We start from the raw sequence: 17,333 nt of genomic DNA, 5'->3' as shown, positions 1-17,333 counted from the left end.
AGTTGAAAGTGCTTTGAAGTGTTTCAGCCCCCGGGAGTGGGGTTAGGAGGCCCAGCCTGCAGTCCCACCCCAGAATCTGCAACACCACCCCCAGCCTGAGCAGCAAGGGACTTCCTTTCTCTTGGGTACGATTCAGACCAAGGACCGGGAGAAATAAACGCAAGCTCTAGATCTGCAGCATCGTGACTGATAATAAAAGTAATAAGCTGCAGTGTGCTAAGTGCTTATTATGCTCCAGGCCCTAAGTCCTTTGCATGGATTATCTTATTCTCTGTGTGTCCTTGGGCTGATGACTTTACCTTTCTGTTTCTTCGTCTCTAAAATGGAGATGACAACACCTAACAGGGAAGTGAGGGGAGGCGATGAAATAATGTATGTGCAAGTCTTTGAAAAAACTCACAGAGGGATGTAGGTGTATCCCACATGTATGTGTGTAGCCGTGTTTTCACCCGTGAGCCGAAACGATGACCTTCAGGCCTTTGCAGAGTCTGTACTGCACGGGGAGGGAAGCGGCCAAGCCCCGGCCGATGTGAATTCTGGTAGCTCAGCTCCGTGAGGGCAGAAGACGAGGCCTGCGGCGCTGCTTTCTCTGCCACCTGAGATCGGGTGTCTGTCTCCTGGCACAAGTGTGACACCGGTGGCAGGAGAGACAGACTCTGGCAGCTGGCGCTCTGGGAGGAGAGGTCTGGCCAGGAGCAGGAGGGTTCACTCAGCAGAGGGCGAGTGACAAATGTCAATAGTGAAACCGGCACGTTCTCCAAGTCCCCCCAGGAGGGCTGAGCAATGCCCGGGCCCCCCTGGCAGGCCTAGTGCGGAGGCCAAGACGGGAAGAGGGAGTGTCCAGAGGCCCAGCACAGGGCCTGGCGTGGAAGACGCACGCGGTGACTACTTACAGGGGCCACAGAGCCCTCGAAACAGAGAGGAGGCGCTACCTGTCGTGCCTCTGAGCCACCACTGCCCCATGTGCCGCTCGCTTTGCTCAGTCAGCAGAGAAGAGAGTCAGAGAGCTACTGGCTATTTCAAAAGGGATTGGAACCCAGGTCTTCCACTCCCAGATCCAAAGCCCCAAGCTCAGACATTTTTGGGCAGAAGGAATGCTTATTTGAGCACGTAGCGTGTCAGACACCGCGCTAGGCCAGTCCTCACGGCAGTCCTGTGGGCCAGGCCCTCTATCCCCACCACCTGGACGAAGAAACGGAGACCAAAGAGGTTGAATTACCTGCTCGAGCAGCCCCAGCCTGTGAGTGGTGGGTGTGCGGTTAGATCCGTCTGCCCCACAGCCGGCTTGTCTGTCCGCCACGCGGTGAGGTCTGCGGAGGGACTTTGCCACTCCGTAAACGGCTGGAGGCTGGGATGGTGAGGATCCTGCGTGTCTGGCACCTCAGAGCCACCGAGACCCACCTGCGGCCCAGCAGGGCCTGCCTGATTTAACTTCACCGAATCCCCTCCCCTCACAGCCTGCCCCTCAGTGAACTGTCCTTGGTCACTGATAGAGCCACCCCTGCCTTCCATTAGAGAGAACAGAACCGCACTCTGTCACAGGTGGTGAGGACAGAGTTTGTTCGCATTACTGCCGTAGGGGCAAGAGACTTCAGGGTAGGACTGAGCTCGACTCTGAATACAGCCAAGACAACTGGAGATTTGGGGCCACAGCAGAGTGAGGGGTCAGTGGATGGAAAGTCACCAAGACGAGACATCCAGATGGGGGCTCTTGCTTGGCCAGCCTAACAGGGTCTCGCTGGCAGCAAGGGTGGGAGGCAGGCGCCTGGTGAGGTGTCGGGGTAGGGGATTCTCTGAACTGACTCAGCAGGATTCTTGCTGAAGCCTGAGACGGGCAGGCCCAGGGCAGGGCCCGGGAGCGAGGCCTCATGGAAGAGAGGGCTCAGAGGAGCCTGTCCAAGGTTTGGTCAAGGAGGGAGTCTTGGTCGCTTTTCAGCAGGTGCCAGGCCAAAGGGAGCAGAAGGCCCACAAGGACAGTTCATTGTTGGGTAAGTCGTCACTGCTTTGGTGTGACTTCCCGCAGTCAAAGAGTTTGGCTGGAGCTGAAAACCAGTCTCTAGAACGTTCGTTTGAGACTCGCAGTGATAGGCAGATAGCATTTCTTTGAAAGTAAGTGGGTTTTAGTCATAAGAGCAAGGTCGGGCGAGGTGACCCAGAGCCAGGCAGGGCCTGTCCGCCCCACACACACACACAGAATGACTCACTGGTCGCGGGCACCAGAGCCCCCAGCCGCTAGCCAGCAGCCCCTGGGGCTGGGAGGGGCTGGGTTCTTTCTTCAGATCACGGGTTTGCGTTGGGATTAGGTGAACAAGCAGCTTTTCCCCGAGCTCATCCTGAAATGGAGTGTGTCGGCTGAGAGCATTTTCCTCTTCCTCCCTCATTCCCCATATTTTCACCTCACCCCACTGGCTCCAGCATCCTGCTTCCCCGGAACACTCTGGAGGGCACTGAACTGGTCTGACCTGTTCCTGGAAACTTCAGGGACCTTGATGGCAGAGGGATAAGCCTGTGGAAGTCCCATTCCCGTAGCAGGAGTGGAGGTTTCATGTCTGTGCAGAAAGCCCTGGGCGCAGTTCTTCAGCTGTTCCTCTGCCCGGAGTAAGAAAACGCTGCCTCGCGGACGGAGAGGCTCTCTGTCCTCATCCTGGCCCCAGAACACCCAGCTCTGTGACTTTAAGCTCTGAGTTTCTTTCCCGATCTGTAAAGTGGGATGATCAGCCAAGACCCCCGGCGGCTCGGGGACATCGTGCCTGTGAGATACATAGTACACGCTAAAGGGCCAGGAAAGAAAAGCACCCCCACCCCACCCCTGCACCCCAGTGTGCGGCCCTGTCCCCACCCCTCCCAGAGTCTGTGACATAAACATTCTGTGGGGCCCAGATTTGCAGGCTGTGCTCTGTCTCCGCTGTCTGGTTGGCCGAGCGTGTCTGTGCTGGTGCTCACGTGGGGGTTTCTGTGACACTAATGCCCGCTGCCAACCGTTGGCTCCCAGTGGCTGGAGAGCGTCACTCTGACTCCTTTCGCACGGGCCGCCACGGTGTCCTGAGGCATCTTGGAGAGAACTGCTGGAGAGAAAGCCGCAGCCCCGCGGAAATCACAGAAACGTGGTTCTCCTCTTAGCCTCTCACTGCTTCGGAGTGAGCCTGGATTAGTCATTTGACCAGCCTGGGTCCCTTTCTCTCATCTGAAATGAGGACTAGGTGACTTTGAAAGCCCTTGACAGCCTGTGATTCCAGTTTAGGGCCAACTTACCCAAGCCAAGCGGCTTGCCCGGGCGGCCTCCTTCCGGGCAGGGAGCTCTGAGCGCGGGGGGCGCGGTGGCTGACCACCGGCCTCGCCGCCCCCACCGTTGGCGCGCGCCCCACACTCCCCTGTGCCCCCTCACCCTCGCCGTGGTTTGGCTTTTTGCCCGTCCAGACGTGCGTCAGCCAGACAGTTCAGAGCTCCAGGGTGCCGGTGTCGGCGGTCGGCACGGCCTCCAGACCAGCCCGGAGCGCCCGTCAGTCTTACCTCCAGCACTCCTTAAATGCGTCCAGCGAGCACCAAGTCCAGGCCCACCCTTCCCGCTGTCCCCTGGGCACAGAGGACGGGACCGAGCCGGGAGGGCGAGCGCTCTGCCTGTGTGGCCGTTTCTCACCGCGGCCCGGGGGACTGGGCCTCCAGAGGGCTCCGGTAGGGCCGGCAGTGGGAGCACAGGGGCCGTCTCACCGGCCTGGCTGCCCCCTGGCCTGTGGAAGCAGCAACTGCTCACGGGTGTCACCTTGTCCCCCCTCTGCCCTCTCTGACCGTGGCCAAGTTTGTAATGTCTTCCCCCAGCACACAGCCCCAGCCGTATGAAGGGGCTGTGGAGCAGGAGGGAAGACCACCGCTCTGTTTTCCCCCCTAGCCTTGCACTCGTGCGAGGTCTCCAAACCACACCTCGCTCCTTTCTTCCTCCCCTCCTGCAGGGTACGGCAGCTGGAGAGAGCTGGCCCAGGCTCTGGCCAGCAGGAATATTCCAGCTGTGGATCCGAACCTCCAGTTCTACCATCCCCAGAGGCTGAGCCTTGAGGTATGTGACCGGGCCAGCCCATTGCCCTGCTGCTGTGTCGGCGCGGGCCCCACTTGCCCTGCCCCGTGGCCTTCATTACAGGAAGCGCCGCTCGGCTCGGGGGAGAGGCAGAGGAGGCCACCCCTGGAGTCCTAGCCTGGCGTCTGGGGTCTCCCAGCTGAGCGAGCAGAGATGGGCCTGACTTCCCTGTTTCCGCCTGTGTCACCCAGTCTACGGTGCCCTGTTTGGTAGCACCAGGCATGTGCTGCCTCGCGCTGGTGCAAGGCTGGGCTGCACCTTGGTGGCGATACCAGGTGCTCCTGCTGGGAGTCAGAGATGATCAGGTGGACAGACACCCTCCCTGCCAGCAGTGGGGCTATCGATTTGTGAGGGAGCATTTCCCTGAGGTGTTTCTCGGGCCAACGGTCCCAGGGAGGCAGACTAGGGACATTGGGGACTAATTCATTCTGGAGCCCCAGGGTTGAGCCTAGAACAGACTAGAAGCCGGACCAGACCCAAACAGAACCTGTGGACCCGGCTGGGGTGTCCCTGAGGGACTCCCACATGCTGGAACAAGTGACAAATCTGGGCAGAGCCTTGGGACGTGTGGAGGAAGAGGGAGTCAAGGGCCCTGCCTTTAAGAGGCCTTGATCTGATTCGGAAAAAAAAACTTTTTTTATTCCCCTTATGGGGAAGACGGAGGAAATTCAGGAAAGCAAAAGAACCTCTGGTGTCCGCCTGGTGAGCCGTGCGAACAGCCCCGAGGGGTGTCCCGTGGAGGGTGCAGGGCAGTGCCCCTCAGGTGGATGAGCTTCCTGGGAGACTCTGCTTCCCCAGGGGACCTTACAAGGGGCCCTGAGTCCTGTCCTGCCCCTGTTTCTCATCCTGATGTTCCCAAGTTGATTCTTCGTTCTCCCGCTAGGACCAAGCAGTCGGCCAAGGTGGAAGCAGTAACAGCAGCTACTTGAAGCGGAACAAGCCTGTACCCTGGCTCTCGGAGGTAAGGGATGCTTACTGTCCCTGTTCTTTGAGAAGGTTGAAAAAATAATTTTTATAGATAATTCCAGAAATTTTCTTCTAGTTGTTACTATTGAAATTTTTACCCTCCTAGGCTCGTTTGATTTTCTTCCTTTAGAGAAGGAACACTAACATTAGCTGACAGCCTGCTGTGTGCTGGGCTTTGCGTATTATGACCCTGTGAGACAGTGTCATTATCCTCATTTCCCAGGTGAGAAAAACAAGGCTCAGGAAAGTTACATGACTTCCATGGCATGCCAATCCCCAACTGGAAGACAGTTTCCTAAACCATCTTTCTTGGACCACTAAGCCGCATAAGACATTCCAGGAGGAAGGGGTGCATTTTTAAATAAGTTTTAAAAACTATATGCTACATCCCCTTCTCAGAAATGCATGTTAGCATATGAAAGGTTCTGAGAAGTTCCACAGTAATCTAACTGGATTTAGCTCAGCATGTCTCAAACTTATTTGCCTCCTGAATTGCTTTTTTTCTGTGAAACACCGATTAATATTCTGTGAAACTAGTGTTCTAAGGAACATGCATTAGGAAACTGCTTTAGAAAATTTTTATAGGAGGCAGTTAAACACGTGCATACAAGTTGTCAGAACCATCATGATACCTTTTCTTTATACAGGTTTTGACAGGTTCTTCTGGTGAAGAAACTGAGGCTCAGGGAAGTTGCACAAGGGACATCCGCAAGATTACCTTAGGGAGGTGCTTGTGCCAGGATTTCAGAGTAGCATGGTGCTTTGGGGATGAAATTTTTAAATTTGGGTTTGGTATTTTACAACTTGTTTAGAACCCAGAATGTTTTAGTGTCTTTCAGACCTGTGGACATAGCTTGCTTTCCTCGGCTGGGTGGAGTAGGCCGGCCCACCGTCTTCGCCCACACCTGCACAGACGGGGCTCTGCAGCCTGCTGGCTTCATCTCCAGTCCACCCGGGTGCTCTGGGGCAGAGGTGGAGCAGGCAGTATCATACTGAAGGCGTTGTTAGGTTATCTGTACTGTGAAGCTGCTGCTCTTTAAAGCCTTGAGAGAGGGTAGATTACAATGCTGGCATACCTGCACTGGGTAACATCATCAGGTATTTAAGCCTGCCCTACCTGGAGATAGTATTTTGAAAAGAAGTTGCTTTAAAGATCTGGTGATCCAGCTTTCTCTCCTTTAAGGATAGCTTGGATCCTTTTCCTTAATAAACCAACTATTTTACAAGGCAGGAGGAGTGCTTGAGCTCAGGAGTTCGAGACCAGCCTGAGCAAAAGTGAGACCCCCGTCTCTACTAAAAATAGAAAAATTATCCAGCTGTGGTGGTGCACACCTGCAGTCCCAGCTACTCGGGAGGCTGAGGCAGGAGGATCACTTGAGCCCAGGAATCTGAGGCTGCAGTGAGCTGTGGTGACACCACTGCACTCTGGCCTGGGCGACAGAGTGAGACTCGGTCTCAAAACAAAACAAAACAACCAACTATTTTGAAAGATTATAGCTACATTACATTCTACATTTATTAATAACCAATTTCCCCACTGTTTTGCCAATCAAGGATATATGTGTAAATATGTAATGAAACAAAAACAGGGACCAGGTAGCAAATAGAGATTAAAATAGGATTAACTTTTTAAAGAAACATTTTATTTTAGTAAGTATGTATGGTCTTTTGGTGGTAAATGACTGATTTCCATTGATTTCATGGTTTTAATATTAAAATTAGCTTGCAAAATCCTCATTACTGTCTTCAGGGAATCACCGATCCAGTTGTGTTATTTTCCCAACAAGGAGAGGAAGGCAGGCCCTGGGCGGGTCGGTAACAGCCGTCCCACAGCCCGGCCCCGTCCTGTGCCACCACCTCCTGACAGCCCTGCCTGTCGGGTGCGCTGTCAGCAGGAAGCCCCGGCGGAACCATAGAGCCGTAGAGCCGTTTACCGGCGTCCGCGAGCTGCCGGGGCCGCCAGGTCGTGCCGGGCTCCCCGCTCCCGGGTCCCGCAGTCGAGGCTGCAGGCAGCGCACGTCCTGCTCTGGGGAGCGAGGACGGGGCAGAAGGATCAAGATCTCTTCTTGCACCGTCGCCCAGGGTCTGACGCCAGGAGCCACTCTCGGCGGCACAGCGGCCTTAGACATTCTGCTTGTTGTGTCAGAGACAGACTGGCCAGCTGGACGGCTGGGGGCTGGGCTGCTTGGAGTGACTGTCAACCCACGTCATGACACTAACGGACAAGCCCCAGTGCCAGTCTTTTCATTTATTGGTCAATATGCCGCTCCTTTGACCAAAGCGCGATGTCTGCTAACCAGGCCACTGCCCCCAAGCCCCAAGTGGTGACAAGAAAGAATGTGGTGATTCCAAAGTCAGATCAGACACGGTTTCCGTGGGTGCTTCGTGCAGGCTTTGCTGTGCAGTGTCTCTTGTGGACAGGGCTGCGACACAAACTGCTCTTCTCAGGCTCCAGTTGTCATTCAGCAGTTTCATTGAGCTGTAATTCACATACCATATAATTCAGCCTTTTAAAGTGTACACTTCCATTGCTTTTAGTAATAGTCACAGAATTGTGCCTCCATTACAGTCAAGTTCAGAACATTTTCATGTCCTAAAAAAGGACTCCCCAGCCAGCACCGCTCGCTGCTCTCCTCCCGCTCCCCCAGGCCCCGGCAAACGGTCACCCTCCTTCCGTCCCTGGAGATTTGCCTGTTCTGGACGTTTCAAACATGTGCTCCTCTGTGTCTGGCTTCTTTGACTTGGCATCACGTTCCCAAGGTTCATCGTGTTGTAGCGTGTCAGTGCTTTGTTCCTTGCCGTGCTGCGTGATGTGCCATTGCATGGACTTACCGCGTCGTGTGTGTCCATTCCTCTGTGAGTGGCATTTGTGTTGCTTCTACTTGGGGCCATCTGAGTAGCGCTGCTGTGAACATTTGTGTTCCAGTTTTTGTCTGTTTCCGGCTTAGCTGTTTGCAGAGCCCTGATCACCACCCTCGTGGTCTGTCCTCTGGTCTGTCCACCGCGGTGGCTTTGGTGAGATACCCGCGGCACCTCCGCTCCTTCACAGCCGTCTGTTCGAGGGGGAGTGGTGGCGCCACGGGGACCTCTGGGCTCTCCCCCAGCATCAGGACGACCCCTTATCTCCATGCGCCGGCAGCCCCTTGGCTCCCTGGAGAAGCTCCCTCGAGGGACAGGTGTGACCAGGGAAGCCAGAGGAGATTGCGCACCTCGAAGCTCCAGACAGGGCTGGTGTGGGGAACCGGTGACCTGTCAGCCTTCTCCGGGGTGTGGCCTCACTGCCCCAGAAGCTAAAAGGCAGCCACCAGCCGGGCATGCTGGGCTCGTGAGCACGAACCTGACCACGCGTGGCCGGCGCAGCGCAGCGCAGGGCCCGCCAGTGCCCACGTCCCGGGGGCTTGTGACCTCCCCGCCTCTGCCTCACCCCTCGGCCACAGCCCCTGGCACGGTGGCACCATTTGTTTGCATGTCCGTCTCCTCGGAAGCCCACATTTCTTTCATCTGTGAGGGGTGCGGAGCACACACCTGGTGCTCTTGGAATAAAGGAAGGAACACGCTGTTCTGGGCTCCGCTTCTCCAGGCGTTTGTCCGTCCAGATGCCTGCACGGTGCGCGGGGCGCGGAGAGGCCTCGGTGAGAAATACTGGGAAGAGTCTTGAAGGATCCTCGAGCAGAAGTTTGGCACGTGGGGAAGAAACAAAAAGGCCTTCCAGCCAGGAAATAGCATTTGTAAGCGCGCGGGGCAGTGGAAGAGTGTGGCGTTTTTGGCCAAGACAGGGAGTTTGGAGCGGGTGGAGTGCAGGTGGGTGTGCGACGGGGCGGGGGGCCAGTCTCAAAAGTCTTAAAAGTCTCTTTGTGCCACGGTGACGCTGTGCTCTGAAGGCTCTGAGGTTGTAGGCATCAGGGTGACTACAGCGGTTCTGGAGGCTGTGGGGACGCAGGGGGAGAAGCTGGTGCCCCTGGGAGGCCGAGAGGCTGGGCGTGGGGGTGGGAGACAGAGGATGTTCCTGCGTGAGGACCACCAGACCGGCCTCACCCTCCCGATCCGTATTCACACACGCCCTCCCCACTGCCACAGGTTAACTGCTGTGTGTCCTTGGGGAGTAGTTTACCTCTCTGAGCCTTAATAACCTCACCTCTAAAATGAGAGGGTTCCAATAGATAATGTCTCCACTGTTTCTAACTGCAAGTTTCAAAACCGTCATCAGCCATAGATGTACTCTGCTGTTGGGAGTGACCAATGCCCCTCCCTGGGCCTTTGTCCCTGCTGGACAATGAAGGGAGTGGGCAGAGGGCAGTGCCGATGTACTGGGGTCCACATCCCTGCCAGATACAAAGTCTCCAAAACTTGGAGGGACACAAATCCTGGTGGGGCTGCCTGGGGGGGAGGAAGAGGGTGCCCGCTGGCACCTGCAGCGTGAGGGTGGGGGAAGCATGGTGCGCTGGCCTCATGCTGGGGAAGGGCCTGGACCCCAGAGGAGGTGCAGTCTTCTTCCTGCACCCGCCAGGGCCCCCCAGCATCGCAGGCTGCCGTTGCTGAGGCTGGAGAGGCCCTGGGGCGTGGGCAGCACAGCACCTCCGCCCCCGTCCCTCCTGCCGCTGCCCAAACCCCTGTGGCCTCTGGGCTGAGGGCAGCAGACTTCTCTGGGGGCCGCCCTCCCGTGTGCGGGTCTGAGCACACTGCCCGGAGCCTCCCAGACACGGCAGAGAGGAGGAGACAGCTGGGTCTTGTGAACTGGACTTGGGATCTCCCCAGAAGTAGCACAATGTCCCTGTCGTTTCCTTCCTTAAAGCCTTAACCCACCGCCCACCCACCCGGCCGCCCACTCCTATTCCTGTGAGTGGGGGCTGCTTCCCAAGGCCCCACATTCATCACATTGACCGGGCCAGTGTCCCCAGGAAGGGCCCAGTTGCTGAAGGGCAGGGAGTGACAGGCCCAGGTCTTTGCTGGGTCCAGCTGTGGGGCAGTGCTTCCCCGAGGCTGTGCCCACCCTGCCAGTTTTGGCGTTCCTGTCGAGGACTTAGCGCCACTCTCTGCAGATCTCCGGCAGAAGGCCTTGTGCCACTGTCTTCCATCCGGACGTCCAGTCTGGGTGCCCACCTCTGCCCAGCTTTCCTGAGGGCAGCTCAGATGTTGTCTGATGGGCTGCGGGGGAAGGGCAGGCAGGGCTTCTCCTCCCACAGCCTGGAGAGTGGGGGGGGCAAGCTGAAATCCAGTGTCCCTTCCCCTGCCCGCCCTTGTCCTCAAACGTTAGCCCTCCCGCCCACGCAGAGGACAGGCTCGTGCCTGGCGCTGTCTTGGGAAGGGGCCTCGCGCAGCCCAGCGCAGTCCTGAGGAAGAGGGTGCGTCCCCCGCCCGTACCTCCCGCTGCCCAGCGCTCCCAGCAGAGGCCCTGCCCGAGGGAGGCTCTGAGAGGTGCAGGAGGCCGTGGGGGCCCAGGCACCTGCGGAGGCATTTCCCAGCTGCTCCCCACAGGGGAGCCAGAAGCTGGGCCCCCGGGGTGGATAAGCCTCCAGGGACGGCCCTAGCCTTTCCTCTTATTAGGGGGCAGCGGGCAGTCAGTCTCTTCCCAGTTCCCTGTCATCCGGCCATTCTTGCCATGACCCCACTGCCTGGGGGGTGCAAAGCGGCCCCCTCCTGCATGGGCGGAGCACCCCGGCCACAGGGGTGAGCACCAGTGCTCGTTCCGGGAAGCACCGAGCGTGCCCTGCACCGCGAGAGGAGCACTGTGCCCTCTCCCTGCCCGCCCGAGCTGAGAGGCCGCAGGGCAGTGTGGGGAGCTCACACTCACCGAGCTCCTCTGCCCGCAGTTCCGCGGCCGGGCCAACCTGCACGTGTTCGAAGACTGGTGTGGCAGCTCCATCCAGCAGCTCAGGAGGAACCTGCACTTCCCACTGTACCCCCACGTGAGTGCCTGCGGCCCACCGCGCCCGCCTTCCTCTGCCCTACTTCCCTCTCTCCTCTCCCCTTGCCTTCTGTCTTCCTCATCTTCCCTTACTTCTTTTCTGGTCCATATTGTTTCTTTTATCTCCTGCGATGTTTTCCTCTGCCCAAACCTCCCTCGTTCCCTTCCCAGGGATTCTTTCAGTTTCATCCTCCGCATCATTTCAGTTCTAGGCTCTCATCATCATGGTACACAATATATTAATAGTTTACCCAGGGCCACCATGTACAGCTGTGCTGGTCGTGCACTGTACAAGGTCACCAGGACAAAGAGGCAAGTGGGAGCTGAAATTGAACCTGTACTCCACTCTCCAAGCCACAGCCCTGGTCTCTCCTGTCTCTGTCCCCTCCTGGTCTTCCCATCAGTCCTGAGTGGACCAATTTCCTCGTCCCTCTTCTGGGGAACAGTCTCCTTCCCTTTTCTTGGCATAGGTCCGCACTACCCTGAGGAAGCTGGCCGTGTCCCCCAAATGGACCAACTATGGCCTCCGCATCTTTGGTTATCTGCACCCTTTCACCGATGGTGAGGCCAGCCCCAAAGCCCTATCCTTCTTCCTGCCCCACAGTTCTGCAGGGGACCCAGACAGCATGAGCCCTTAGCTGAGGGATGAGCCTGCACCGGACCCTGTTAGTTCTCCCCTCAAGGAGGGGGAGCTGAGTCCCGGTGCCGTCTCATCGGTTTCCCCGGGCTGCCGCTGCGCCCCTGACTTGCCGTCTGGGACTGGCTCGTCTCTGTGCAGATCTCCATCCTCACACTGCCTCCCGGAGGCAGAGACCCCCACTTTGCAGAGCAGGCGGCCACAGCACCGGGCCATGACCCGAGGCTTCCTCCTTGCAGATGCCCTGCGAGCTCTCACCTGGGAACTCTGCCCCCTGCAGGGACGATCCAGTGCGAGCTCTCACCTGGGAACTCTGCCACCTGCAGGCACGATCCAGTGCGAGCTCTCACCTGGGAACTCTGCCCCCTGCAGGGACGATCCAGTGCGAGCTCTCACCTGGGAACTCTGCCCCCTGCAGGGACGATCCAGTGCGAGCTCTCACCTGGGAACTCTGCCACCTGCAGGCACGATCCAGTGCGAGCTCTCACCTGGGAACTCTGCCCCCTGTAGGCACGATCCAGTGGGAGCTCTCACCTGGGAACTCTGCCCCCTGCAGGCACGATCCAGTGGGAGCTCTCACCTGGGAACTCTGCCACCTGCAGGGACGATCCAGTGCGAGCTCTCACCTGGGAACTCTGCCCCCTGCAGGCATGATCCAGTGGGAGCTCTAACCTGGGAAATCTGCCCCCTGCAGGGACGATCCAGTGGGAGCTCTCACCTGGGAACTCTGCCACCTGCAGGGACGATCCAATGCGAGCTCTCACCTGGGAACTCTGCCCCCTGCAGGCACGATCCAGTGGGAGCTCTCACCTGGGAACTCTGCCCCCTGCAGGGACGATCCAGTGCGAGCTCTCACCTGGGAACTCTGCCCCCTGCAGGGACGATCCAGTGGGAGCTCTCACCTGGGAACTCTGCCCCCTGCAGGGACGATCCAGTGGGAGCTCTCACCTGGGAACTCTGCCCCCTGCAGGGACGATCCAGTGGGAGCTCTCACCTGGGAACTCTGCCCCCTGCAGGGACGATCCAGTGCGAGCTCTCACCTGGGAACTCTGCCCCCTGCAGGGACGATCCAGTTTGCCATCGCTGCAGATGACAATGCCGAGTTCTGGCTGAGCCGCGATGACCAGGTCTCCGGCCTCCAGCTGCTGGCCAGCGTGGGCAAGGTAGGGGCAGCTCAGCCGGAGCACTCCCCTCCCTTCCAGGAACCTGGCCACTGGGAGACCCCCAAGTCCATCAGGACACTCCTTACTGTCAGCATCTCTGGTGTGACACCCAGGGAAGGCACTCTCCAGGCGTGACAACAAAGCATCCTCCCCCATCCCTACCCCATGCTACAGGGGATGACTGAGGCGTAGGGAGTCAGAGTCTGGTAGGCCAGGAACCGACGCCAGAGAGTCATCTCTGGGCGGGGACCCAGCCACGGCATCTTCTGTGTCCTGCCGTCGCAGCAGGGTGTTGGGGGGCTGCGTGGTGGCTCAGGCCCGCTAGGAGGGTGGGTGGCTCTGCAGGGGTCAGCCAGCCACTCCCTAACTCTGTTGTTTTCTCTCCTGCTGCTCTCACCCTCCTCCTCTCCTCCTCCCTCCTTCCCACGCGCTTCTCTGCCCTTCTCATTCCTGCCTCCCCACTCTCCACCTGCCGTCCCTCCTCCCATTTTCCCTTGTCCTCCTTCCTTCTCTGCTCTTCTCCCTGCCCACACTCTAGACTGGAAAGGAGTGGACGGCCCCTGGAGAGTTTGGCAAATTTCGGAGTCAGATTTCCAGGCCGGTGAGGTGAGGGAGAGGGTCAGGGCCGAGCGGGGGCTGCGGCCGGTGGCGAGGGGGCTCCGCACCCACCTTCCGAGCCCTGAGGCTCGGCGTGCCTGGGCACCGACACGTCCTGGACAGCAGGGTCCCTGGCTGAGAAGCCACCTGACCGACCTTCCTCATTTCTCAGATGGAGCCACAGGCCCAGGGAGTGTGACTTACTGAGGTCACACAGCTGTGTGACACTCGGGGCTGGAAAACAGGTCTCTTTCTCCCGCCCCTTGCCCTTTCCATCTTCTCCACACCTGTGACAGCCTGGCCACCGGCTGCTCTGCCCGGGCTGCCGGGAGCTCCCAGGCTGTAAATGACCTTGTAGGGACCCCTTGGGAGGCTGGGGGACAGGGAGGCCTTTCCAGCCTGGAGTGGCTGGAATCCCCGGAACGCGCTGGAGAAGGGAACTCAGCCCCACCCCCGAGCGCCACCTGGTGGCCACACACACAGGCAGGCACCGCACCGCTCCCTGCCGGTGACACCAGAGGCTGGGAAGGGTCTGTGGAGGTGTGTGGGGCGGGGGGAGGAAGCGAGGTGGCTTAGCTGGGTGCAAACGTATTGTTAGATGGAAGGAAGAAGTTCTAATGCTCCATAGCAGAGTAGGGTGACTGCCATTAACAGCGTATTGTATACTTCAAAACAGCTGGAAGTGGGCTGGGCACAGCAGTGGCTTCCCCCTGTAATCCCCGCACTTTAGGAGGCCGGAAGATTGTTTGAGCCCAGGAGTTCGAGACCAGCCTGGGCAACATATGGAGAGCCCCATCTCTACAAATAATTTGAAAATTAGCTGGGCATGGTGGTGCACACCTGCAGTCCCAGTGGGCTGAGGCAGGAGGATCGCTTGAGCCCAGGAGTTCAAGGCTGCAGTGAGCTGTGATTGCACCACTGCACTCCAGCCTGGGTGGCAGAGTGAGACCCCATCTCTAAAAAAAAAAAAAAAAAGAAGAAGTAACAAGATATCACATGTACCCCATAAATATGTACAAATATCGTGTATCAACAAAAGGTTAAAGAAATGGTAACAAAATTTTTTAAAAAGAAGACTTTTTAAAAAGTCTTTCTTGCAGAGTGCTGGCGGGGGGCCAGCGCCATGGTGAGCATGTGGTAGGTAGCTCAGCTCAGCGGCCGACGGCGTGGACTCTGAGGCAAGATGGCCTGGGTCCCCGTCCCAGCCCCACCGCTTTTTGCCCGAGGCTTCTGTGCCTCAGTGTTCCCTGTACAGGAGGATTTACTGAGTTAGTGCCTGGCAGACAGTAGCTGCTCTAGCAGGGCTATTGCTGTTCTGTCATTGGGTTCTTCCCATTGTCCTGTGAAGTAAGGGCTTTGGTTACGCCCATCTGACAGAAGAGGAAACCAAGGCCACGGTTGGTAAGAGGTAGAGCAGGGGCTCTAACTGGGCAGTTACCTCCAGGGATTCTCAGAGCAAGGAGACAGGGAGGAGGGGAGGTTCTGGTGGTGGGAGAGGAGAAAGGGGGCAGAGGGCTGGCCCCAGGACCCGAGGAGACAGCCCTTACTGCCCTGTCCTCTCCCCTGCCAGCCTGTCAGCCTCCCGCAGGTACTACTTTGAGGTGCTGCACAAGCAGGACGAGGAGGGCACGGACCACGTGGAGGTCGCGGTGAGTGCGCCGCTGCTCCTGCCCGCTGGCTCGGGTCCTAGCACTCCCCTCCCTTGTTCCCTGCTCCCTGTTCAAATCCAGCTACCTCCGACCTTCCACATCCACCCTCTCCTCTTCTAGTGGCGACGGAGTGACCCTGGAGCCAAGTTCAACATCATTGACTCCTCCTCACTGTCCCTCTTCACCAGTGAGTAGGCTCTGCCCCTCTCCTGGCGGGGGAGGCCAGGCCGGCACCCGGGGCCCAGCCCACCTGGGGCTGTGGTCAAGGGCGAGGTGGGAGGGTGAAGGCCAAATCGCAGGTGCTGGGGGCCTGGGTGTGAGGGCGTCCAGAACAAGGAGCAGGACCTACTGGGACCTTGGGGTCAGGGCCCTAGACTCTCCAGGCTCAGTGACCCCTTTGAGAACCTGCTAGAAGTTCTCTGATCCCTTGCCTCAGAAAAATGCCCTTGTCCACCCACACACAACATTTTGGATACAATTTCAAGGGGATCCAAGACCATGAGGCTCACTCCAGATTAAAAATCTGTGTGAGTCCCAAGTCCAATCCCCCATTTACGGATGAGGCAACCATGGTTTTTACAAAGCCATGGCCAGGGGAGAGGAGACTCTTTTACCTGCCTGAACTTGCAGTAAATGCACTCTAAATGCTGCATTTCCATTGTCTGTCACTTCCTCAGCGAGACTCCTATCGCGAGACCCACTGAACACACGCTGTCCCGTCCGCTGGCTGGACGGGTTGGGGAGGAGGGGAGGGCAGGAGGGGCTGGAGGGGCGGGGAGAGTGTGTGTTAGGAGGGCGGGGTGGCAGTGTGGAGCGCAAGGTTGAGAGAGGGAGTTGCTGGTGACTAAAGCATGAGCCCGCAGGTCAGGGCAGAAGGTGCAGGTGGTGAGCGCCAGTGTGGTGCAGTGGGAGAAGGGGAGTTGGAATCCTTAGATTGAGCATGACCGGGAAAGGGGCCAATAGCAAAGTTCAGGTAAGAAATGAGTAAACTGGAGGCTGGGTGCAGTGGCTCAGGCCTGTAGTCCCAGCACTGTGGGAGGCTGGAGCAGGAGGATAGCTTGAGCCCAGGCGTTTGAGACCAGCCTGGGCAACATAGCAAGACCCCATCTCTAAAAAAAATTTTTAAAAATTAGCTGAGCAGGGTGGTGGGCCCGTAGTCCCAGCTACACAGGAGGGTACTCGGGAGGCTGAGGCAGGAGGATCACTTGAGCCCAGGAGTTGGAGCCTGGGTGACAGAGTGAGACCCCCCATCTCTAAAAAAAGCCAAAAGAAGGAAGAGCTCTGCTGGGGGCTGAGGAACACGAAGGCGAGCATCCCACCCCACGGTGGCCTGGCTAGAAGAGGGGGAAGCAGGTGCGAGCAGACAAGAGGAAGGTAGCAGGGGCCATGCTGGGGCGCCTGCTCCCGCAGTCACTGCTGATGGCTCACTTGGAAGGTGGCGCTGCCTGGACGCTAGAACTAGGTCACCCGGGCTCAAACGCGGCTTTGCTGCGCCCGTGGTGTGCTGCCGGGCAAAGGACGTAGATCCTCTGTGCAGTGTTCCTCGTCTGTAAAATAGGAGTAATAGAGTACATAAGTCACGCGGTGGTTTTGGAGATTAAATGAGTTAATATTTGCAAGAGCTGTAGTGCCTGGCTTATTATTGTTTGTTAAATAAATTAAACATAATGACAAATTTCTATCAGATGGCATTAAGACATTTTGAAGAAGAGGAGTTACCTTTTTCAGTTCACACAAAATCATGATGTGGGCAGCCATGGGCCGGCGGAGGGCCGGACGGGGACAGTAGGTGACAACACAGTGGGTGCAGGCCGGCAGCGAGAGGGGCCACACACGTCCTGCGCCGTGCCCACTGGGACACGAGCCGTCTGCGTCTCTTCCCCGGCCCTCAAAGACGAGGGCTGGGCGGCTGCAGGACTCACAGCTGCTTCTGTCCTCCGGGCCTAGATGAGAGCGGCCTGAGCATGGACGAGGTGGGCCACATCCCCCAGACGGCGGCCAGCCACGTGGGCTCTCCGGAGTCTCCCGCCAGGGACGGGCAGCCGCCCGCCGACATGCTTCGGCCAGACCCGCGGGACACTCTCTATCGAGGTAAGGCCTTGGCCCGTGCTGGCCTCGGTCTGGGGACAGGGCGTGGCCAGGCCTGTTGTGCTGGGGACGAAGACTCAGGTGTCGATTCTATCTCAGTACCCAAAAAGCCACAGGGTCTTTTATGTTCCTTGTAAAATAGAATATGCATACAGAAGAGTGTAAAAGTGTTGGTGTACAATTTTACAATTCTACAAATCATTTCAGAGCAAACATTTGTGTCACCACCGCCCAGGACAACAAACAGAAGCAGAACCCC

General features: G+C 57.9%; 1 protein-coding gene across 1 annotated transcript in view; it reads left to right on the top strand.

Annotated features, from left to right (window-relative positions):
* B4GALNT3 (beta-1,4-N-acetyl-galactosaminyltransferase 3) overlaps positions 1-17,333 on the top strand; it is an 85,958-nt gene that overhangs the window by 56,855 nt on the left and 11,770 nt on the right. Inside the window, exons 2-10 of the mRNA XM_045554686.1 lie at positions 3,948-4,051; positions 4,953-5,030; positions 10,846-10,941; positions 11,411-11,501; positions 12,640-12,740; positions 13,279-13,346; positions 14,908-14,986; positions 15,107-15,173; positions 16,934-17,077. Of these exons, the coding sequence (XP_045410642.1) occupies positions 3,948-4,051; positions 4,953-5,030; positions 10,846-10,941; positions 11,411-11,501; positions 12,640-12,740; positions 13,279-13,346; positions 14,908-14,986; positions 15,107-15,173; positions 16,934-17,077 (828 nt within the window). The remainder of the gene's footprint in view (positions 1-3,947; positions 4,052-4,952; positions 5,031-10,845; positions 10,942-11,410; positions 11,502-12,639; positions 12,741-13,278; positions 13,347-14,907; positions 14,987-15,106; positions 15,174-16,933; positions 17,078-17,333) is intronic.

Source organism: Lemur catta, chromosome 6 (assembly GCF_020740605.2).
Source record: "Lemur catta isolate mLemCat1 chromosome 6, mLemCat1.pri, whole genome shotgun sequence".
NCBI classification, from domain to species: Eukaryota; Metazoa; Chordata; class Mammalia; order Primates; family Lemuridae; genus Lemur; species Lemur catta.
The sequence above is the reverse complement of the archived record's forward strand: the minus strand, read 5'-3'. Positions and strand labels throughout refer to the sequence as shown.